The sequence below is a fragment of the Podarcis gaigeae genome (assembly GCF_964106915.1).
Source record: "Podarcis gaigeae genome assembly, chromosome: 12".
NCBI lineage: Eukaryota > Metazoa > Chordata > Lepidosauria > Squamata > Lacertidae > Podarcis > Podarcis gaigeae.
In genome coordinates this window covers 2,381,796-2,405,151 of record NC_139688.1, presented here as the reverse complement: position 1 = coordinate 2,405,151, position 23,356 = coordinate 2,381,796, and the positions used below count along the sequence as shown (strand labels likewise).

General features: G+C 49.5%; 4 protein-coding genes across 7 annotated transcripts in view; 3 read left to right on the top strand and 1 right to left on the bottom strand.

The window, feature by feature from the left end:
• LOC310827680 (uncharacterized protein) overlaps positions 1-23,356 on the top strand; it is a 919,426-nt gene that overhangs the window by 184,340 nt on the left and 711,730 nt on the right. The gene's annotated exons all lie outside the window — the stretch shown is intronic.
• The window catches only part of LOC310827821 (erythroblast NAD(P)(+)--arginine ADP-ribosyltransferase-like), an 840,324-nt gene that overhangs the window by 266,500 nt on the left and 550,468 nt on the right, over positions 1-23,356 (top strand). The window lies entirely within an intron of this gene.
• The window catches only part of LOC310827789 (uncharacterized protein), a 232,250-nt gene continuing 214,284 nt past the window's right edge, over positions 5,391-23,356 (top strand). The window contains exons 1-5 of one of the 4 annotated variants that reach the window (XM_083704240.1): positions 5,391-5,500; positions 10,323-10,443; positions 12,314-14,566; positions 14,976-15,119; positions 15,343-16,128. In XM_083704240.1, coding sequence (XP_083560366.1) covers positions 5,489-5,500; positions 10,323-10,443; positions 12,314-13,659 — 1,479 coding nt within the window. In that variant the 5' untranslated portion in view covers positions 5,391-5,488 and the 3' untranslated portion in view covers positions 13,660-14,566; positions 14,976-15,119; positions 15,343-16,128. Of the gene's footprint in view, positions 5,501-10,322; positions 10,444-12,313; positions 14,572-14,975; positions 16,129-23,356 lie in introns of those variants that run through there. The other 3 variants (XM_083704239.1, XM_083704237.1, XM_083704238.1) reach the window with 3 other exon arrangements.
• LOC310827875 (SCO-spondin-like) overlaps positions 16,125-23,356 on the bottom strand; it is a 163,936-nt gene continuing 156,704 nt past the window's right edge. The window contains exons 106-113 of the mRNA XM_083704405.1: positions 22,521-22,567; positions 21,863-22,027; positions 21,093-21,301; positions 20,426-20,521; positions 20,223-20,283; positions 19,208-19,341; positions 18,213-18,363; positions 16,125-16,343 (exon numbers count right to left, since the gene is read on the bottom strand). Coding sequence (XP_083560531.1) covers positions 16,321-16,343; positions 18,213-18,363; positions 19,208-19,341; positions 20,223-20,283; positions 20,426-20,521; positions 21,093-21,301; positions 21,863-22,027; positions 22,521-22,567 — 886 coding nt within the window. The 3' untranslated portion in view covers positions 16,125-16,320. The remainder of the gene's footprint in view (positions 16,344-18,212; positions 18,364-19,207; positions 19,342-20,222; positions 20,284-20,425; positions 20,522-21,092; positions 21,302-21,862; positions 22,028-22,520; positions 22,568-23,356) is intronic.

Below are 23,356 nucleotides of genomic sequence, written 5' to 3'. Positions count from 1 at the left end.
CTGAGAGAATCAAAGAAGGACGAAATACTCAAACAATTAAGAGATTGTGAGGAGAAATTAACAGCAGATCCAAGGGATGAGAGGACTAAACAAATTGCTAAAATGCTACAGACAGAATATTTGACATTAATAAGCCAAGAAGTAGAATGGAGAATTAAATCCATGAAGCAAAAATATTTTGAATCTGCAAATAAAACGGGGCGCTTACTGGCGTGGCAATTAAGAAAAAGGAGAAACCAGAATGTGATTAACAAAATTAAAATAGAAGAGGAAATACTAGAAGACCCCGGTAAAATAGAGGAAAAATTCCTACAATTTTATGAAAATCTCTATAAAAGGGAAGATGAAGAACCAGTAGAAATAGAAAGGTATCTGGAGAGGAATAAAGGGGAGCAGCTGACGGATGAAGAAAAAATATATCTAAATAAATTAATAACAACAGACGAGGTTAAGGAAGCAATTAAAAAAATGAAGCCAGGGAAAGCACCAGGACCGGATGGCCTGTCACAAAAATACTACAAAGTTTTAGAAGAACATCTGGCACCGGTCCTTTGCGATGTAATGAATAACACTCTACAAGGAGGAGGGATACCCAACTCCTGGAAGGAAGCCTATATAATGTTAATTCCTAAACCAGAGTCGGATAAGTTAGATATCAGAAATTATAGACCGATTTCACTACTTAACAATGATTATAAGATCTTTGCCGAAATAATGGCTAATAGGCTTAAAAAATATCTATCAAAATCTATCCACAAAGACCAAGCTGGTTTTTTACCAAATAGATACTTAAAAGATAATGTAAGACATATAATAAATGTTATTGAATATTTGGAATTTAAAAGTGATATCCCGGCAGCCTTAATTTTTATCGATGCTGAAAAGGCATTTGATAACGTATCCTGGCGGTTCCTACTAAAGTGTATGCAGAGAGCTGGAATGGAGGGACCATTTATGGAGGGTATAAGAGCAATCTACTCGGGTCAGAAAGCCAAGTTGATTATTAATAACAACCTAACCAAGCCGTTTGAGATTTCGAAGGGTACAAGACAGGGTTGCCCCCTATCTCCCCTCTTGTTTATTATGGTGTTAGAAACAATTGCAAATAAAATAAGGGAAACCCCGGAAATAAAAGGAATTAATAATTGGAGGGAAAGAATACAAACTAAAAGCTTATGCAGACGACTTGGTAATATCATTAAGAGACCCAGTAGAGCATATGGATAAGGTCATGGAGCTGTTGGAAGAATTTGGGAAACTGGCTGGCTTTAAACTGAACAAGGCTAAAACCAAGATGCTAACAAAGAATATATCTGAAGACCAAAGAAACCAGCTTGAGCTAAAAACGGGAATTAAAGTGGTGAAAAAGGTGAAATACTTAGGTATTTGGATAACAGCGAAAAATATAAATCTAGTGGAAGATAATTACATAAAAACCTGGAAAGAAATAAAAAAAGATTTGGAGACCTGGAGTCGGCTAAAACTCTCCTGGTCAGGGAGGATGGCAGTAATCAAGATGAGCATCCTTCCCAGGCTGCTGTTTTTATTTCAAAACATCCCGGTAATTAGGGGTACGAAGCTGTTTAAAGATTGGCAGAAAACCCTATCCAGATATATCTGGCAGGGTAAAAAAGCAAGAATTAAATTTAAACTGCTCACAGACCGTAAGGACAGGGGAGGGTTCGCGGTCCCGAACCTGAAATTATACTATGAGGCCGCGTGTCTGTGTTGGATCAAGGACTGGATTGCGTTGAAAAATACTGATTTGCTAGATTTGGAGGGATTCGATGCCAGACATGGTTGGCATGCGTATTTGTGGCAGGATAAGGAGAGAGCACATAAAGGATTTACCAACCATGTCTTTAGGGGACCACTATTAGAGGTATGGAACAGAAATAAGAGACTTTTGGAAAAGGACACTCCATGGTGGCTGTCGCCAATTGATATCATCACAATTAAAAAAACTAACATGGAAGGTCAAAGATGGACTTATGAGGAATTATTAACAAGATTAGACAAAGGGTGGAGACTCAAACCTTATGAGGAAATAAAAGATAAATTGACGACATGGTTGCAATATTATCAAATTAATGCATTATGGAACGAGCATAAAAAAATAGGAATGAGTGAGAAAAAGTCCAGATATCAGGTGGAAATAATAGAAGGAAACTCCAAACTCCTATCTAAAATGTATAAACAACTATTAGATTGGGACACCAAGGATGAAGAGGTGAAGGAAGTTATGATCAAATGGGCCAGGGACCTTGGATATAATCTAGAATTCGAAAGGTGGGAGAAACTCTGGAACAAGGACATGAAATTTACGGCATGTGTGGGACTCCGAGAAAATTTACAAAAAATGATGTACAGGTGGTATATAACCCCCGTGAAATTGGAAAAAAATGTTTAAGACCGGGGGAAAAACCTGCTGGAAATGTAAATCAAAAGAGGGTGACTTCCTTCACATGTGGTGGGCCTGTGGAGAAGTAAAAAGGTTTTGGGGACTTATCTATGATGAAATTTTAAAAATTTTGAAATACAATTTCCCTAAAAAACCTGAAGCTTTTCTCTTAGGAATGATAGGGGAGGAGATAAGACGAGAGGACCAAACCATGTTCCAATATGCAAAGGCAGCAGCCAGGTTACTCCTAGCGCAAAATTGGAAAACCCCCAATATCCCAACTATTAGAGAGTGGCAATCCAAGTTATTTGAATATATAGAGCTAGCAAGGATGACACAGAAGATCAGGCATCAGAAAAATGTCAAGTTTATTAATGACTGGAATAAATTCTTTACATATATAGAAAAAAACATAGGAAATATTAAAATTACAGTAGGCACAATATAAAATCTGAGAGGTATTGATATAGATGGGAAAAGAAACCGCAGGGAGATAAGGTTAAAGTAGAGTTCGAACCGTGATGGAGGGAAGTCTTTAATGTAATGTTGTAATTTGTAATATGGGTATGTGTTTATTTGTGCTTTTTGGGGTTTTTTTTTTTCTTGTATGTGTTTTCTTTTTGTATGTGTGTTGTCTTGTTTTTAATTTGTGGTGAAATTAATAAAAATTAATAATAATAAAAAAAACATTTGAAACTGTGCTCCATGAGGGGCTTCCGTGTCTCTGCCCTGACAGGCGATGTGAAAGTGAATTGGTGTTTACATGACAGAGAAGAAGCTGCCCTGGTCTCTTGCAAGAAATGCAATATCGGAGGCATGCAGCGCCTTCAGAGACCCAGGAAAAGTTATTGCAAGAAGTGTGGTGCTATGCGCACATGTGGTTTGAGGATCAGGAATGTAAGCAGCCAGGTCCGGAGGAAAGGAAGTGCGGAAAGGGCAGGTGGCGATAATGACCTCACTGGCAAGAGATTGCATTTCAACCACTTCACGTATCCTAATGCAGCAGTTCTATGTTCCAAGTATGTTGCGGTGATCTGCTGTAGACTGTAATAAATTTGTTGCTATTTGTAAAGTTAGTGGCTTAAAGGAGAGCAAGAAAAATTCAAACAGTAGCAATCAAATTTCCTAGAATGTAGATTGTATAGTTATATATCTCAAAGTCAAGCAATATACAAAAAGAAAATTTAAGCATTCTCTTTAAGGTGCCATGAAACACCTTTGGTGGTATTTTAAGTGAAACGCTGGAAGGTTCTGGATCCAGAACACATTATTTGAAGTGCAACAAGGAGCCGTTTCAAATAAAATGAGCAAGAACTTTCTGCAACCCAACACCCACCATAAAACACAGGAAGCTCCCTTATACTGAGATATAGCTAGTCCTATATTGTCTACACTGACTGGCAGCAGCTCCTGGATTTCAGAGGAGGGACGTTCCCAGCCTCTACCAGAAGAGACTGGTGATGGCACCTGGATCTTTTGCATGCAGGGCAGATGGTCTGCCACTGAGTTATGGACTTCCCAAACAAGACATGTCCTTCTGCTGAGTCAGACCATGCCTCCATGCAGTATTACCTGCACTGGCTGGCAGCAGCAGCAGCAGTGTTCAATGCTACTGCTATTCACAGCAGACTCCTTGGGATTAATGAACCTGAGTGAGTCCTGTCCATTCACTTCCATGGCTCTATTCTGAGTAGGGCTAGCAGTGAATATCTCACCCCAGGGTTTTGGGCTGCTGTCGTCTCGCCCAGACTAGTGGGAGACTGAGCCCGGGACAGGTAAGTTGACCTGCCTAGGATTGCACTCTTAAAGATAATGGTAAAGGGACCCCTGACCATTAGGTCCAGTCGTGGCCGACTCTGGGGTTGCGGCGCTCATCTCACTTTATTGGCCAAGGGAGCCGGCGTACAGCTTCCAGGTCATGTGGCCAGCATGACTAAGCCACTTCTGGTGAACCAGAGCAGCGCACAGAAACGCCGTTTACCTTCCCGCCGGAGCAGTACCTATTTATTTACTTGAACTTCGTGCTTTCGAACTGCTAGGTGGGCAGGAGCAGGGACCGAGCAACGGGAGCTCAGCCCGTCGTGGGGATTCGAACCCCGACCTTCTGATTGGCAAGTCCTAAGCTCTGTGGTTTAACCCACAGCACCACCCACGTCCCATTGCACTCTTAGCGTTGCCCAAAAAAGGCATTTGCAAACCCATCCAGAAAATGAACTGCGCGATCCTATGCCTGTTTCCTCTCAAGTCAGTCCTGTTGGAATAAGAAGAGCCTGCAGTTTTCTCCCAAGTAGTCCAGCACCCTGTTCTCACAACCAGATGCCTGGGGGCGGGGCAACCAGAAAGCAGAATTTAACACTCTCCACTCCTGTGGCTTCCAGCAACTGGAATAGGTCCCATCCTCTTCTAAAGCCGTCTAAATTGGCCACCCCTGCTTCTTCCTGTGGCGGTGAGTTCCACAGCTGAACTCCGCCGAGTGAAGGAGGACTTCTTTCCGTCTGCCCTGAACCTTCCTACAACCTTCGGCTTGGGATTTCAAGGCGGCCTCCTCCCGGAAGCGGTGGGTCTCAAATTTCGGGGGTCCTCTGTGCGAAGCCAAAACTCTGCGCCCACCCTGCTCCCCTAAATCCGCCTCTGCCCCCTGCGCCTTCAGGATCGCAGCAGCCTGCGCAGCCAGGCTAGCTGGGGAAGGTCTGCAGGAGGCAGTGCGGCGGCAGAGAAACTGAAAAGCCCCCCCCCCATATTTTAAGCTCCCCCATGAGCTGACCCTGCAAGCTGAGCGCTTGGCGGGCGAGGTGAAGGGCGCGCGCGCTCAGGGCGCATTTGGAGACGTCGCTCGCCAGCTCCTTGGAAAGGAAGACGCATTTGGGGACCCTGCGGAGCCCCTTTTCCCCGCTGGATGCCCAGGACAGCCTGGCCGGAGGGCGCCTCCTCTCCTCTCCCCTTCCTTCCTCCGTCCCTCCCTCCGCTGGCCGAAGCGGATCCGGTTCACGAGCTGGACGCGGGTGGCTCCCGCCGGCCTCTCCGCGCAGCTCGGATCCGCCTCCGGAGGCGCCCGCTCGCCTGGGCGCTTCGCATCCCGAGGAGGAGATGCTCTGCCCGGTAGGATCTCCCTCCCCGTCCCCGCACCCTTTGCCCTTCTCTGGATCCCCGGCCGGACCGAGAGAAGGGACCAGCCCGGCGGAGGCGCCCGCTTTCGCCGGCGGACAAAGGCGCGCGTGCCTCTGCGCGCGTGCAGAGGGCCCCGGCTCCGGAAGGAGAGTGGGAAGAGCCGAGGAAAGCGGGTCGTCCCCCGCAAGGCGAGACCCTAAACCTGTCCTTATACCGAGTCAGGCCGTGGTCTATGTAGCTCAGTATTGTCGACACGGGCCGGCAGCAGCTCTGCCGGGGTTCAAGAGGAGACCTTTCCCAACCCATTTTTTTTATTTTATTTATAAATTACAGCCCTTCACCATGGGCGTTGCCAGGATTTTTGTGAGGGGTGCAGGCTTTTGTCGGGGGTGCAGAAGCTCAGATTTGTATTGTATTGTATTGTATTGATTTAGGTGGGCAGCTGCCCCGTACCGCCCCTTCACCCAAAGATCTCAGGGCAGATCACAGCATAAAAGTCCTTCTACATGCCCTGGGCATGTAGAAGGACTTTGGTCACTCACTCTCTGAGCCAGACCATTGCTTCATTTGTTTATTTATTTACAGTGGTACTTCGGGTTACAGAAGCTTCAGGTTACAGACTCCACTAACCCAGAAATAGTATCTCAGGTTAAGAATCCTAGAATCCTAGAGTTGGAAGAGACCACAAGGGCCATCGAGTCCAACCCCCTGCCAAGCAGGAAACACCATCAGAGCACTCCTGACATATGGTTGTCAAGCCTCTGCTTCAAGACCTCCAAAGAAGGAGACTCCACCACACTCCTTGGCAGCAAATTCCACTGTCAAACAGCTCTTACTGTCAGGAAGTTCTTCTTAATGTTTAGGTGGAATCTTCTTTCTTGTAGTTTGGAGCCATTGCTCCGTGTCCGCTTCTCTGGAGCAGCAGAAAGCAACCTTTCTCCCTCCTCTATGTGACATCCTTTTATATATTTGAACATGGCTATCATATCACCCCTTAACCAAAGAACTTTGCTTCAGGATGAGAACAGAAATCACGAGGCGGCAGCAGGAGGCCCCATTAGCTAAAAACGATCTATTAATGGGCTGGGACCCTGTTACCGAATCAGAATGTTTACAGCTAATTAAAACACTCAAGAATGGCAAAGCTCCCGGTGAAGATATGATTCCTCCTGAGGTGCTTAAACTAAATGCCCAGGGGTGGGCTGCTTTTTTGGCCCAACTCTTTATGGCAATAAATGATACATGCAAAATCCCAGAAAACTGGAAACTGAGCCTGGTAGCCCCCATCTATAAGAAGGGAGACCCCCAAGACCCCTCAAACTATCGCCCCATAAGTCTCTTGGACATTGTGTATAAACTTTATACTCGCCACCTGCTAAATAAATTGGTTGACTGGGCTGACCACTCTAACTTGCTTAATCCGGAACAGGCAGGGTTTAGAAAGGGCCATAGTACAATAGGCCATTGTTTGGTACTACAGACAATGATAGATAAGTATACAAAGACACATAAGAGCAAACTTTTGTGGCTTTTGTAGATCTCACATCCGCTTTTGACTCAATCTGTAGGGACAAATTATGGCAAAAACTAAATGACACAGATATTGATAGACGACTTCTCAAAATACTTAGAGAGTTACATTCAGACACCACAGTTAAAATCAGAACTGGGATGTCAGGCAACTATACTGACCCTCTGCCACTGGGGAAAGGGGTTAAACAGGGCTGTTTGTTAGCGCCGTTCCTCTTTAATTTCTATATAAACAACATTGTTCAACATATGGCAAAGTATAAGTCATCAGCTCCTGCCCTGGAAGGCAAACACCTGAATATACTGCTATATGCTGATGACATGGCGGTCATGGCACTCACTCGAGGGGGCCTACTCAGCATGCTGGAGGGGCTCGCAGCTTATTGTTCCCTTGGTCAAAAGATCTCAGAGCAGTTCACAAGATGAAAACACAAAGTAGCTCTGGACCTGTAAAAGGGTAAAAGAGTTTTGGGAAATAATCCATAATGAACTGAAAAAAATGTTTAGAAGTACTTCCCCCCCAAAAAAACCCCAGAGTCCTTTTTGTTATGGTTAATTCAGACGAAATTCCCAGGTGTCAAAAATCGTTACTTATATACGCCACCACTGTAGTCTGTGTTTTGTTAGCCCCCAAATGGAAAACAAGCGAGAGCCCAACCAAAGAAGAATGGCAAATTAAATTGATGGAATATACACAGCTTGCGGACTTAACATATAGAATAAGAGAACAAGAAGAACATTCATTTAAAGAAGTTTGGGAAATGTTTATTGAATATAGGGGGGGAAACTGTGTACACTTGAAAATGCTGGCAACATTAAGGTAAATTAAACAGTGTAAATAAGTTTTGTTGGATAATGGAATACTGAAGGGTTTGTTGTTGTTTAGTCGTTTAGTTGTGTCTGACTCTTTGTGACCCCCTTGACCAGAGCACACCAGGCACTCCTGTCTTCCACTGCCTCCCTCATGCTGGTCTCTTCGAGAACACTGCCCCACCATCTCGTCCTCTGTCACCCCCTTCTCCTTGTGGCCTCCATCTTTCCCAACATCAGGGTCTTTTCCAGGGAGTCTTCTCTTCTCCTGAGGTGGCCAAAGTCTTGGAGCCTCAGCTTCAGGATCTGTCCTTCCAGTGAGCACTCAGGGCTGATTTCCTTCAGAATGGAGAGGTTGGATCTTCTTGCAGTCCATGGGACTCTCAAGAGTCTCCTCCAGCACCAGAATTCAAAAGCATCCATTCTTCGGCGATCAGCCTTCTTGATGGTCCAGCTCTCACTTCCATACATCACTACTGGGAAAACCATAGCTTGAACTATACGAACCTTTGTTGGCAAGGTGATATCTCTACTTTTTAAGATGCTGTCTAGGTTTGCCATCGCCTTTCTCCCAAGAAGCAGGCGTCTTTTAATTTCGTGGCTGCTGTCACCATCTGCAGTGATCATGGAGCCCAAGAAAGTAAAATCTCTCTCTGCCTCCATTTCTTCCCCTTCTATTTGCCAGGAGGTGATGGGCCCAGTGGCCATGATCTTCGTTTTATTTGATGTTGAGCTTCAGACTGAAGGGTTTAGTTTATGTAAAATATGCAGGGATTTATATTATGCAAAATGAACTGTGGAAAGGGCATTGGCATTTTAAGGTTGTTTAAATGAATATTCCAAAGCGTAAAACAGAAAATTATATATATATATAATTATATATTATATATCTCTTGTGATATATTATATATATATATATCTCACAAGAGATAGCTCAATATAGTCTACTCTGACTGGCAGCAGCTCCAGGGTTTCCGGCAGGGGTCTCCCCTAGCCCTACCTGGAGATGCTGTCTGGGGTTGGACCCTCTGCATGCTGGGCAGCCCTCAAGGGGTGGAATATTGACATAGGAAATGGCCTTGTACTGAGACAGACCTGTGGTCCATTTTGCTCCATATGGTCTACACTGACCGGCAGCTGCTGTCCATGATTTCAAGCAGGCTTCGCTTGCAGCCCTGGCTGGGGACTGATCCTGGGACCTTCTGCTGGCAAGGCAGAGGCTCTAACCACTGAACCAGCACCCTTCCTATCTGACCTTAAGGACTCGTTGAGTGGGCAGATCAGTTTGGGGGGGCGGCTTGTGGGCCAATTAAACGACCCCCTATGGGCTGCTTGTGGCCCATGGGCCTTAGGCTGCCTACCCCTGACTTACATCATTGGAGCCTACACAACACACAACACTGTTGCTGTATGTAGCTTTTATTTTATTTCTTTTTTTTATCTTATGTTTTGGAAATGTGCATCCAGGTTTTTTTCCTTTAATTTTTTTTGGGGGGGCCACCAAGAGAGTGGGACCCTAAGCTAGAGCTTGTTTAGCTTGTACCGTAAATCCAGCACTGAATTGCACATTGATTCAAAAACCAAGCAAACCTATTTTCTTTAACAAAACCGATGGACTTGATGCAAAGATGCCGCCTGTTCAAAGTCATGAGTTACACCTCCAGCGCCCACCTGCCACCTGTCTGCTGAGGGTGCTGGGAGTGGTGTGAGGGCAAACTACAGTTCCCAGAATCCTTTGCGGGGAGGGGGGGAGTCATATGGCAGAGGTGCTTAGAATAATAATAATTTCTTATTTATTTATTTTATTATTTATACCCTGCCCACCTGGCTGGGCCTCCCCAGCCACTCTGGGCGGCTTCCATAGAAACCAAAAGCACAGTAAAACATCAAATATTAAAAGCAGAGGGCTGCCTTAAGATGTCTTCTGAATGTCAGGTAGTTGTTTATCGCTTTGACATCTGCTGGAAGGGCGTTCCACAGGGCAGGCGCCACTACCGAGAAGGCCCTCTGCCTGGTTCCCTGTAGCTTTGCTTCTCGTAATGAGGGAACCGCCAGAAGGCCCTCGGCGCTGGACCTCAGCGTCCGGGCAGAACGATGGGGGTGGAGACGCTCCTTCAGATATACTGGACCGAGGCCGTTTAGGGCTTTAAAGGTCAGCACCAACACTTTGAATTGTGCTCGGAAACGTACTGAGAGCCAATGTAGGTCTTTCAGGAAAGATGTTATATGGTCTCGGCGGCCGCCCCCAGTCACCAGTCTAGCTGCCGCATTCTGGAATGTCTGCTGTGGGCCTGCCCTAAGCTATAGGTTGCTTAGCTTATACGTAAATCTGGCACTGCTCTCTTATCTTCCATCCCAAAGGAGTTCCCATAACCCCCACTGGAGCCCATGTGATGGGGCAGGACAGGACAGAACAGGGGGCAGGTACTCATTTAATAAGGTAACTGGGTTGGCATTTCCTCTGTCATTGCAGGTGACGCTGGATGACGTCACAGTCTCCTTCTCCCCGGAAGAGTGGGCTGGGCTGCAGGAGTGGCAGCGACGGCTCCACCGCGACGTCATGCGAGAGAACTACGAACTGCTCGCCTCCCTGGGTAAGGCAGGTGGTTTCCTCGCCATATTTAACTGGCCGCAGGGAGCAAACCTGAGCATCACCGTCCGCAGTAGAAGGGGATTTCAATTTTGCGTGCATCTGAACAAGAGACCTGCCCCGATTCTCATTCTCAGACCAGCCTACAAACCGAAACACAGCTAAGCTTCCCGACTCAGACGCCTCTGAATTTTGCAATGGAAAGTTCTCCAAGTGCCTGTTGCGCGCGAGAATGCCTCTATTTGTGTCAAATGTCGGCGAAAGTCATAAACTACTAGTTGTGCATTGCATTACTGGAAATTGCTTGCAAAAATGTGAGAGTCAGTCAGAAATGTGTTGGTGGTGGTAAATTTGCACTACAGGGAAGGATGGCTTTTCATGAAGATTTGTTTTGGAAACAAAAGCAGATTGCTGCAGAAATGGTGCTTCTAGTGGTTTCTGTTTTTGTAGGCCACTTTGAGTCATTGTGAGTAAAGTGACAATAATAATAATAATAATAATAATAATAATAATAATATTCCTTCCAGCAGCACCTCAGAGACCAACTAAGTTAGTTATTGGTATGAGCTTTCGTGTGCATGCACACTTCGTCAGATATTTATTTATTTTATTTTGTTTCGACTACGGCAGACCAACACGGCCACCTAATAATAATAATAATAATAATAGTTATGATGTTCTGGGTGGCGAAGCCCTTCTTATCACAGCACATAGTTATGCTGTGGAACTCCCTGCCACAGGAGGCAGTGATGGCAACCACCTGGGATGGCTTTAAAAGAGAATGAGACAAATTCAGGGAGGCGGCTCTCAATGGCTGCTAGCTATGCTGGCCATTCTCTGCTTTCACAGCTGCTGGAAACCACAGGCAGGGAGGCGGCTCCCGCACTCGGATCCTGCTTGTGGGCTTCTTCCCATTGGGGCATCTTGTTGGCCACTGCGAGGAAAGGACGCAGGACTAGATGGGCCCCATATGGCCTGGACCAGCAGGTCCCTCTCCTGTTCTCCCTGTTACCTGTAGAGTTGGGAGAGAGCCTTGATAAGCAATGGCGGAAAAGCCTCAGCTTGGCACAGTGGTGTAGCGTCCTTTGCTGGCTCCCGGGGCTAAGTGGGGCCGTTCTGCACCAGCTGCCTGCCTTCCTGCCTGCCTGCCTGCCTGCCTGCCTGCCTCCCTGTGCAGTGGGGAGCCCAGCTGGCCAACACGGCCCTGCTTTGTTCCCCCCCCAAAAAAATTATTGATTTTCCAAAAAAATATATTAAACAAACAAATAAACATAAATCTCTACCGTATTTAAACCAAACTTAATAACATTGTTAAGTGACTTCCTCGTATCCCCCTGGTTGAATTTCAGTGTATAACATTTTAACGGTTTTCCAAAACCACTATTCTTCTAAAATTAACTTAATCACTTAGCATCATTATAATTTCCTTTCCAATTCAGTATCAAACATATTAATTCATCCCATTACCTATTTATGTCCTAAGCCTATCTGTTATTCCAAGCTTCTCCAACTAATTTAACTTAACATATTTAACTAAGTTGTCTTTAAATTTCATCCATTCCTCCTGGTACTCCTCCTCCTTCTGGTCACGGACTCTTCCTGTCAGGTCAGCTAGCTCCGAAAAATCCATCATCTTCATCTGCCAATCTTCCACTGTTGGTACGTCTTGTGTTTTCCAACATGCCCCTGCTTTGAGGGGTACACTCATGGCGCAACAGGGCAGGGCGCAAAGTGCTGCTGGGTTCGGGGGGCATCATGATTAATGTGCCACCCCCAAAATTGTACCCGGGGCGACGGCCCCGCACCAACTCTGCCCCTGCTACATCACTGGATTGGCAAGACTGCTTTGCAACTTCTCCCTTTTCCTTTTGCAGGCTGCGACCTCCGAGTCAAGGATGAAGAAGGGGATGAAGAAGGGCAGGAAGACGGCCGAGGGCTCTTCTCGGAGATGGTGCTCCGGCGCTGGAAGCCTGAGGGCGAGACCTCGCGCCCACAGCAAAACGGCGGCAGCAATGTGGCTGGCGAGCCTGTGGGTGGGGCGGGACTCCTGTCTCAGGGGTCGCCTGGCACCGAAGGAGGAAGAGATCCCGGAGGGGAAGAGCCGTGCCCCCTAACCTGCCCAGACTGCAGGAAGCGCTTCAAGAGCAAAACCTCCTGCTTGACGCACCAGCGCATCCACACGGGCGAGCGCCCCTTTGGCTGCCCCGAGTGCGGGCGGCGCTTCACCCAGCGGCAGCACCTGGGCACCCACCTGCGGGTGCACGGCAGGGAGCGCCCCTTCTCCTGTGGGGAGTGCTGCGCCGCCTTCCGGCTGCAGAAGCTGCTGCTGACACACCTGCGCAAGGCGCACTCGGGGGAGCCGCCTCTGGCGTGCACCGACTGTGGGAAGCTGTTCAGCCACAAGCACCACCTGATGACGCACCAGCGGGTGCACACGGGCGAGCGCCCCTTCCCCTGCCCCGAGTGCGGGAAGTGCTTCACCCAGAAGCACCACCTGCAGACCCACCAGCGGGGGCACTCGGGGGACCGCCCCTTCCCCTGCCCCGAGTGCGGGAAGGCCTTCAAGGACCGGGCGGGGGTGCTGATGCACCGCATCGTCCACACGGGCGCCAAGCCCTTCGCGTGCCAGCGCTGCGCCAAGATCTTCAGCCACAAGCACCACCTGGTGATCCACCAGCGCGTCCACACGGGCGAGAAGCCCTTCTCCTGCCAGGTGTGCCGCAAGAGCTTCACGCAGAAGCACCACCTGCTCAGCCACGAGCGCATCCACACCGGCGAGCGCCCCTACGCCTGCCCCGCCTGCCCGCGCAGCTTCAAGGACCGCATCACCCTCAAGCAGCACGTGCGGCTCCACACGGGCGAGAAGCCCTTCTCCTGCGGGCGATGCGGAGAGGGCTTCCGCCTGCGCAAGGCGCTGCTCTCCCACCAGAGGGCGCACGACACACCCGCCCAGCTCATCTGCACCGAGTGCGGCGAGAGCTTCCCTCGCATGCGCAGCCTGGCTGCCCACAGGAGGAGGGCGCACCCAGCAGCAGCGCCCCACGGGGCTGGCACACGGCCCGGACCGACCAGTCACTCGCGCCACCTGGCTGAGTCGCAGGCTGAGGGGGGGGGAGAGCAGCAGACGCGCCACCCGGACCCTGAGGGCGCATGGCAGAAAGAGAAGGGCAGTCTGGGCCCTGGCACACATCCTCCAGCTGCAAAGATGCCAATGCAGTGAATCGCCTGCCGAGGCTGGGATCCCTAGGCTGGGTGGACCAGGGAATGCGATTCTCGTCTTTCATGGCATCGTCGAGTTGGAAGGGCTCCACGGGTCATCCATCCCAACACACCTTTTCTCATTGTCCTTTTTGTTTGGGAAATTTTTGTCAGCATTCCCCGCCCCACCCCATCAAAATCAAGGACCCCCCCTTTCCCGGCTTCCCATTTCCGCTTTGTTGCAGCACCGACTGGTTATTGCAGGAGCAGCCCAACCCAGGGAGCCAGTGTAGTGTCAAGGGCCTGATGAGCTGCACCCAAGGGTGCTAAAGGGGCCTGCAGATGTAGTCTCAGAGCCTTGGTCTATTATCTTTGAGAACAGGTGAGGTCCCTGCAGACTGGAGATGGGCAAATGTTGTCCACATCTTCAAAAGGGGGGGAAAGGAAGACCCAGGTAATTACTGACCAGTGAGCTTGATATCGATACCAGGGAAGGTCCAGAACAGATAATTCAACCATCAGCCTGTGAGCATTTAGAAAAGGATGCTGTGATTACTAAGACCCAGCATGGGTTTCTCCAAAATAAGTCATGCCAGACCAATCTGATTTCTTTACAAACTTGGTGGATCAGGAGAATGCTGTGGGCATAGTGTATCTTGATTTCAGTAAGGCTCTTGACAAAGTCCCCTGTGATATTCTCACGAGGAAGGTGGGGGAATGTGGGTTGAAAGAGGTAACTGTTAGGTGGATTTGTAGATGGTTGGCTGACTGAACCCAAAGAGGACTCATTCATGGTTCCTCATCATCCTGGAAAAAAGTGACAAGTGGGGTGCCGCAGGGATCTGTCCTGGGCAAGTTGTTGTTTAACATTTGGATGAAGGAATTGAGGGGATTTAATCAAATTTGCAGATTGCATCAAACTGGGAGGGGTAGTGTCAGGGAACTGCCATCAGAGCAGGTGGTGGAAGGGCTCCAGGAGGTTAAGAGAGACGTAACAGCAGAGGAAGGAACCAGCAGGGGGAGAGAAGGAGTTCCGAGGGAAAGGGAGTCGGAAAGGGGGCTCTGGGACACTTCAAGCGAAAACAGTGAGGAGGTTTCAGGACCTCCTATAGGGACACCCACACCTCGCCGGAAACTGTCACGCCGAAAGTCCAGAAGACGCGTTTCCGTTAAGGAGCTTTTATGTTGGAAGAGATTCCGCAAACGCCCACTGTCGGATTCTGCCAGCGACTGAGGGAGCCATGCTTAAGGGCTCCGCAAAGGACAGAGTTTTGCTAAGCTGAGCAAACCCTGAGGGACTAAGCTTTTACGCACAAGCAGCTCATTATCCCATCACAGGTAGCTATTGCCTAAAAGAGAATCAGAATTCAAAATGACCGTAACCGATGGGAGAACTGGGCACAAGCTACAAAATAAATTTCAATAGCAACAAATGTAAGATTCTGCAGTTAGGCAGGAAGAACCAGTTGCACAAATACAGTGGTACTTCGGGTTAAGTACTTAATTCGTTCCGGAGGTCTGTAAACCTGAAACCGTTCTTAACCTGAAGCACCACTTTAGCTAATGGGGCCTCCCGCTGCCGCTGCACCGCCGGAGCACGATTTCTGTTCTCATCCTGAAGAAAAGTTCTTAACCCAAGGTAATATTTCTGGGTTTGCGGAGTCTGTAACCTGAAGCATATGTAACCCGAAGTACCACTGTATAGGATGGGAGACACCTGTGGAGCACAAGCTTGACATGAGTCTGCTTCTTGGATTTGCTGAAATCCTGTCCAGCACTTCCTCCTTTTTTCCAATGCAAAAGGAAGCAAAGCCCATGGAGCTGTTCCCCTGTCATTGTTGACCTTAGATAGGTCTTTACTTTCCACAACGTTGACCTGTGGTTGGGCTCTGAGCTGCCGCTTCTGACCTTCCCAAAAAGGGCTCCCCCACCTTGCTATCACTTGTTAAAACCTCTTCTTCAACACACCTGGTTTCCAGGAGGACAGAGGTTCTGGTTCACTGCCTGCACCCTGATTTGTAACGGAGACATTTTCTCATAAAAAAGACAAGTCTCTTCTCTTCCTGGGAGATTTGCTCCGTTGCTTCCAATCTCCTTCTCAAGAATGTCTGGCACAGAGATTTCTCTTTTCACAGCCACTGTACATATGAACCAGGCGCCTTCCGTGTTCATCCCCTGAGCAACAGTGCTTCCCCTAAAAATGACGCAAGGCTCTAGTCCTCACACTTCTGCATCAAGGGCTAATTCGATAGGAACCTGGGAAGCTGCGTCAGGCCGTGGTTGGCCCAGCTTGCTCGGTATCGCCCACACTGACCAGCTGGCAAGGGGCCTTCCTACCCCACCTGGAAATGCCACTGGGCATCGGGTGCAGGGCCCACAAGGTGGGCACTCGGCTTCCACTCCTGCAAGCCTGCAGCAAATTCCTTTGGGATCCTCTCTCAGTCCTCCCCTGTTGAAGCTTCCTTGGCGCATTAATAAAACACACAGCGAAGCTGCTGGCTGAGTTTATTGACTTGCAAAGGAACGAAGGAGAAATCTGTGCCGTGCTGTGTGTGTGCGTGGGAAATTGGAAGAGAGGAGAGAAGAGGCAATGGGAAACATGAAAAAACATCTTGCATCCTGGGAGGGCAGACGTCCCATTCCGCCATGGAAGGGCCTGGTCTTTTCGCCTGCGGGGACGTCGTCAGCGCTTGGAGAAGTCGCCACCTGCGATGGAGAAGAAGGCAAACCCGAGACGGGCGGTGAGACTTGAATGCAGGACTTCCCTGGGAAGACCAAGAGCAGAGGAAAGCGACTCTTGTGCTCGGATCCTGCGTGTGGGTTTCCCATTGGGGCACCTGGTTGGCCGCTGTGAAGACGGCATGTTGGGCTCTGGAGACTCAGTGTCAGACCAGGAGGTGGGAGACCCGAGTTTGAACCCCCCCCCCCAGTCACACTGGGCCAGTCACACTGCCTTCTCTCAGACTATCCTCCCTCGCAGACTGTTGGGGGGTTAAATGGGGGGGGGACCATGTACACCGCTGGGAGCAACTTGGAGGGAAATAACGTGGGATATTAATGCAATGAAATAAATAAGGACAATGGCTTGGCCACTTGCCTGATCCAGCTCTTTTAATGGTCTTAGGTATAGAAAAGAAGGCTTTGTCTACATCTTTGGCCTAATTGAGCCGGGCTCCTCTAAGGCCCAGGAATCAGATTGGCGGCGGCAGGCGGGGGGGGAATCCATTATTATTTTTATTTATTATTACAATTTATAACTCGCCCTTTACCCTAAGGTCCAAGGGCGGGTGACATCATTAAAGTATGGTATTGAAAACAGTTTTTAAAAACCCATTCACAAGCCCAGAAATAAAGTGGGTGCTAAAATCGATGCATTAGGCGTCAAAGGAAAAAGAGAGGCATCATCAGTATCCGCCAGAAGCTGTGCAATGAAGGCAGCAGGACCACCTGCGGGGAGGGATGGCCAAATGTTTCCTTCAGGGCCACAGGTCAGGGGTGGGCAAGGAGAAAGGCGAGAGTGAGTTGGGGGGTTGGGTTTTGGTGGACTACAAGATTAACAGGAGGTTAAATGCTAGTCTAGGCTTCATCAACACAAGTCACGTGGGATATTGGAGAACTGGGTGCAAGCCCAGTAGGGACAAATGTAAGTTTCTGCACTTAGGCAGGAAGAATCAGATGCACAAATAGAGGATGGGGGACACCTGGAAAAGGATCTCGGGGCCTTGGTGGATCACAAGCTGAACGTGAGTTCACAGCGTGGTGCAGCAGCAAAAAAAGCTAATTATTTTTCTAGGCTGCATCAGCAGAAAAATAGTGTCCAGACCAAGGAAAGTAATAGCCCTGCTCTAATTTGCCTTGGTCAGGCCACACTTTGAACACTATATCCAATTCTGGAAACCACAATTTAAGAAGGATGTTGACTAGCTGGAAGATGTGCAGAAGAGGGCAGCCAAGCCTCATGGGGGAATGGTTGAGGGAGCTGGGAATGTTTAGCCTGGAAAAGAGGAGACTGAGAAGAGATACGAGAGCCATCTTGAAATATCTCAAGGGCTGTCCAGCTTGTTTCCTTCTGCTCCGGAGGGTAGGACTCGAACCCACGGCTCCAAGTCTCAAAGAAGGAGATTCCGACTGAACTGTAAGAGCTGTGACAGTGGAGCAGTCTCCCTCAGGAAGGGGCCGGATTCTCCATCCTTGGAGATTTATAAACTGGGCATCTGCCACAGCTGCTTTAGTTGAGATTCTTGTGTTGCAGGGCGTTGGACTAGATGACCCTCAGGGTCCCTTCCAACTCCGCAATTCTACGATGTTACCTTTGTACAGGAGATTCCTTCCTGTGCCCACAAACCCCACCCTCTCCAGACAAGCAAGAGGCAGGACCAGATTTCAAGGACACACCACAGTCTGGCAAAGAAACCCATTTTTTGGGGGGGGTGTTTCTTCCAGAGCAGGCCAGTGAGGGGCATTGCATGGGGTCAGAGGTCCAGAACCAAGCCCTGTGGTCAGAGGCTCCGCCCCATCCCATTGCCTGTGGTCAATTGGGGCCCTTTCTGGTGCCCGCCTCTGGCCCAGGCTCACCTTGGCAGCTGCTGCACTCGCACTGGTGGATGACGGGCAGGACGACGGGCTCCGTCTCGCCCCCCTGGCACTGCAGGTTCAGGATGCGGACGGGGCTGATGGGGTCCAGGTGGTAACTGCAGCACTCGCACACCGTCTGCAGGTAGGGCTCCTGCGAGGGGCACCAGGAGGGCAGGGGAGGAGAGAGGGGGGAAACCCAAACAGGTGTATCAAAACACCATTTGAGGTTGGCGGATTTCAGTTTGATGAGGCCCTACGCTACTGAAGTTAATGGGGCCCTTTATATGTCCCCCCCAATATTGAAACTCCCCGCTTCTCTGAGGAGTGCAGACCGGCCCACTCTCTCCTCCCCAATCCAGCTTCTCCAGACTTCCTTCCCCCTCTTTCTGCGGTTCCTTACATTTATTTTTTAATATCTTCTGCATATCTGAATTCATTTAACTTGCTCATTTAAATATCTACCGTAAATATATACTCTTATAAAACTGCAAGTTATTACAATAATCCTGCCAATGTTTTTATCTGTCTACAATTTATCTGTAAATATTCAACAAACCGTTTTCGTTCTTCAAGGTACGGCAACCCTATCGCACGGAAGCTGTTGGAGGACTAAAAACGGACTCCCCTTTGAAATGAAAACTCTCCCGTCCAAAAGTGTTATTATTATTTTCTATTTATTTATTAGAGTTATATACCACCCTTCATGCAACAACAGCAACAACAATTTATTTATACCCCGCCCATCTGGCTGGGTTTCCCCCCAAAACTCAAGACGTTTCCTTTAAAATGTAAAAATCTACCCGGATGGGCATGTCCGCCCCTTAAAAGAGGACATGTCCTGGTTTTCCTGGGCATATGGCAACCCTGCCGTTTGTGCACTATTGATAACCGCAATGCACTGCATGGACTGTGAGGGGCGAGGCCACTGGGTGACTCCAAGGGGTCTTCTGGAGAGGGCAGCGCCCCTCGGGTGCCTTAGCCTGGCGCCCACTTACCTCGGGGATGACGTTGGTGTGGGAGGGGCAGTGCCCCCGGCAGTAGCTCACCTCCACGCCGGCCAGGAAGCAGCTGCCCTTGGTGATGTTGCGGAGCTCTGTGTGGTGCTGGCAGTCGGGCTGAGGGTGATCTTCTGCAGGGGAAGAGGAGGGCAGTGTGGAAGGCCAGTGGGTAAGGGGGCCACCCCCATGCGAGGGTCTCAGAGGCCCAGGCCTGGGGCTGATGGGGAGTTTGGGCCCAGCTAAGATCCCGGGGGGGGGGGGCACAGGACAGGATTCCCCCCAAACCCTGACCCACGTCGGATGGAACGGTTTCCGTTTCCTGTTGGTTGGTTTGGTTCAAAACATTTACGCGCCACGGTTTGCAAAAGAAGAAAAACAAAAAAGCCAATAAGATTATAAATAAGGAAAGCTAACAATAGCAATTTAAGGCTTTTGGGAAGCTAAAGTCACAACAGATTGGAAGTCAAAACGTCTGGGTGGGCTGGTCTGGACTCGAATGTTTACAGCAGGCGCTGCGAAGGGCACAGAGAAGGCGCCCGCCTGTTGTGTCAAGAGGCAAGGAGTTCCAAAGGTGACGGTAAAGAACATTAAACATTAAAGAATAAAACGATTATCGGCAAAACGGTTAAAAGGAACTGTTTAGAATGTTGGGAGGGATATGAAAGTAGCAGAAAAGGAAAACCAGATTAAAACACACAACAACAGTCCGCAGGTCTGAGTAGGGTTCTCTGAACAAAAAATGTTTTTGGCAGTCACCGAAAAGAGAATTGTCTGAGGTCAATAGGCGGGGAGTTCCGAAGAGTGGGGCTGCCACAATTAAAGATGGCTTTGTTGCAAATGGGGATTCCCTGCTCTCCCTCCCTGCCTCACCCACCCACCCACCCACCCTGGATGCAGAAGCTCTGATATGCGGGACCCGGCTCCTAGCCCAGGGCTGAAACCAAGACCCCAAAGGCACAGCCTAGAAAGGACCCTCTGGGGGCTCTCTCCCCCCCCCCGCAAGCCCACCTACCCGGCAGCTCCTTCCTGCACAGCGGGCAGCAGCTCTCAGCCTCCTGCACTTTGACTTCGCCCTGAGGAGACAATCACAGAAGGGACCCCAAGGGTCATCTAGTCCAACCCCCTGAGACGCAGGAACCTGAGTTTGTCTTTGGCCCGCAGGACAGAGGCTCCCCACCCTCCCTGTACAGCACAGGGTCCTTTAGGTGCAAATACCTCAAGGCAGGTGATGGGGGGGCAGGTGGCCTCACACACAGCCCTCCCGTTCAGGCAATGGCAAGTTTTGCAGCCCTCCTGCCATTCTGTGCCAGCCTGCGGAGGAGAGAAAGAAGGGGAGAGAGGGCTTCAGAGGGCCTGCAGAGTGCAACCGGTTTAGAAATTATTATTATCATTGCCATCGTTACCATATCAATTTATATCCTGCCTTTTCCCCAGATCAGGACTCACACACATTGAAACGGCACAGGTCAAACGCAAAAAGCTACAGATGTACAAAAGGTGATCGTTAAAATGTAATTTAAGTGAATTAAACAAATCTATTAAAAGCAGGTAATGAAAACAGTACCGTGCTATTTAAACGCGCCATCCTTTTAAAAAAACCACTAGCCTGCCAGAATAAAATAATCTTTGGCCAATGGAAGGACAAGGAGGGAGCCAGTCTGGCTTCTCTAAGGAGAGAGCTCCAAAGTTTGAAGCAGCCACTGAGAAGGCCCTGCAATAAGTCACAGAATTCTAGAGCTGAAAGAGATCCCCAGAGGTCATCTAGACCTTTGTGCCCACCAACGTGGAACGAGCAGTTTGAGGCCACAAAACTTTGTCTCACCAAAGCCAGATACCTTTGCCCTCCCCTCCAATCCAAAATGCCACCACCGCTCACACTCACCGTGTAAATCTGGCCCCGATGCTCACACTCGCAGTGAGCGGCCAGAACGCAGTGCCCGCTCTTGTTCCGGTAGTGCCCCAGCTGGCACACGCATCCCTGCCCAGATCTTGGGGTGCAGTTCTGCAGGGGATCCTCGTAGATCTGGTGGCAGCCTCGCTCGCAGGGGGCGGGGGAATCGGTCCTGAGCCAGAGCTCGCCGGCAGGGCAGGCTGTGGGCAGGAGAGATACCAGTCAGAGTAGCCTTTGGCAACCAGGTGCCAGTATACCTGAAGGAGCGTCTCCACCCCCATCGCTCAGCCTGGACACTGAGGTCATCCTCCGAGGGTCTTCTGCTGGTTCCCTCACCGCAAGAAGCGAAGTTACAGGGAACCAGACAGAGGGCCTTCTCAGTGGTGGCACCCACCCATCAGATGTCAAGGAAATAAACAACTATCTGACTTTTAGAAGACATATGAAGGCCACCCTGTTTAGGGAAGTTCTTAAGGAATTTGACTGTGTTTTTAATATCCTGTTGGGAGCCTCTCAGAGAGGCTGGGATACAAATAATAAAATTATTATGATCAAACTCCCACCAGCACCGCCCAGCTCCTTCGACTGTTCCTCACAAGGCTTGGCTTCCAGGCCTTTTATCACTTCTGGTTCTGCTGCATTTCTGTTTCGGGAAGTTCCACTTAGGTACAAAACGCAAAAGGAGCGATTTTCTGCTCCTCCCCGATTCCCCGGGGCAGGAGAACGATCCGCAGGGGCAAAGGAAAGCCACAGAGCCTCACCGCAGTCCGGGAGCGAACACGACATCCAGCGCTCAGAGGGTCCTTCACACTCAGCACCGCCGTAGAGGCGCAGCTGGCGGCGGTGGCGCCAGGACGTCCGTTGTCCGGAGCCACACGTCACAGAGCAGGGTGACCACGGGGACCACTCCGACCAGACGCAGGGCACTGCGAGAAGGGGGAGAGCGTCTGGGTGAGGGAGTGCGGCTGGCAGAGGGCATCCTGGGTGGGCGTCGGATTGTGGCCCGGTGCTGTGTGGGGCAAGTGGTGGCTGGGAGGGCAGAGAAGCGCCCAGGTAATTGCCCCAGAAAGGGGGCAAATATGGGTGTGGCATCCCTGCCCCCTTGTGGCTCAGTCCTGAAGCGTGGGATGCAAGAATTCAGGGCTTTTTGAGAAGGGGTAGGGTTGGGGTTCGGGGATGGGAGGAATGCACTCTGCACAGGCTCAGAGGAAGCGTTGGCCGTCTGGTCCCAGGGCTGAGAACAGGAAGTTGGCAGGGAAACACAAGCCAAACACAGGCACTCCAGACACCTTTTGCCCCTCCAAGCTGCCAGCCTTCTTCCTGGTGCCGTGGGGCTGAAAGCAATGGGGCTGCAGGGGGCAGAAAGGGAGGGGGTAAGCTCTGCCTGGAGAGGGTCTGTGCCCCTTGGCAGCCTCTTACCATCGCAGTCCTCCTGGGTGCAGGTGAAGACCCCCCTCTGGCAGACACTGCAGAGCCAAACAAAAGGAGTCAGAAGGCAGCCAAGGGAGGGGCGGTGGGTTAACAGAGCCCAGGCCTGGCCAGGAGGAGACCTGGGTTCAAATCTCCACTGAGTGGCCTTCAGCCAGTCTTCCTCTCTCTGTCTAGCCTACTTCCTTTCCCTCTCCCCCTTTTTTATGAAGATTCTCCACTCTGGGACCCCACAGCTAATTCTCTTCTGGTCTCCTCGCTGGCCCCCAAATAGGACTAATTTAGTCAGCTAGCCCTGGTGATCATCTAATGTTTATTAGATGGATTTTCCCCCTAAATTGATTTTTGAATTCTGAATTTATTGTTATTCATGTTTTATACTGTATTTTATTTTTTTTGTTGCATCAATTAAGTGTTTTAAATTTGTTGTTATCCGCCCTGAGCCGGGTTTTCTGAACCAGGAAGGGCGGGGTATAAATAAAGATTTATTATTTATTATTACTTGGCAGGGCTGTTGTGATGCTCAAATGCAAGAGCGGGAGAAATACACAACACACACACACACACACCCTGAACTGCTTACAGGAGAGGCAGGATATCAAAGTAGGCCATGGAAAGAGGCCCTCAAATCTGAAAGGCCGTCACACAACATATGGAGCAAGCTTGCTTTTCGCTGTTCCAGGAAAGGCAACCCAAACCAACGGAGTCAAAGGACAATAAATGAGATTCCAACTGAGCCTTGGGAAGAACTTTCTGGCGGTGGGAGCTATTCGACAGTGGAAGGAACCACCTCTCAAGATGGCACACTCTCCTTCCTTGGATATTTT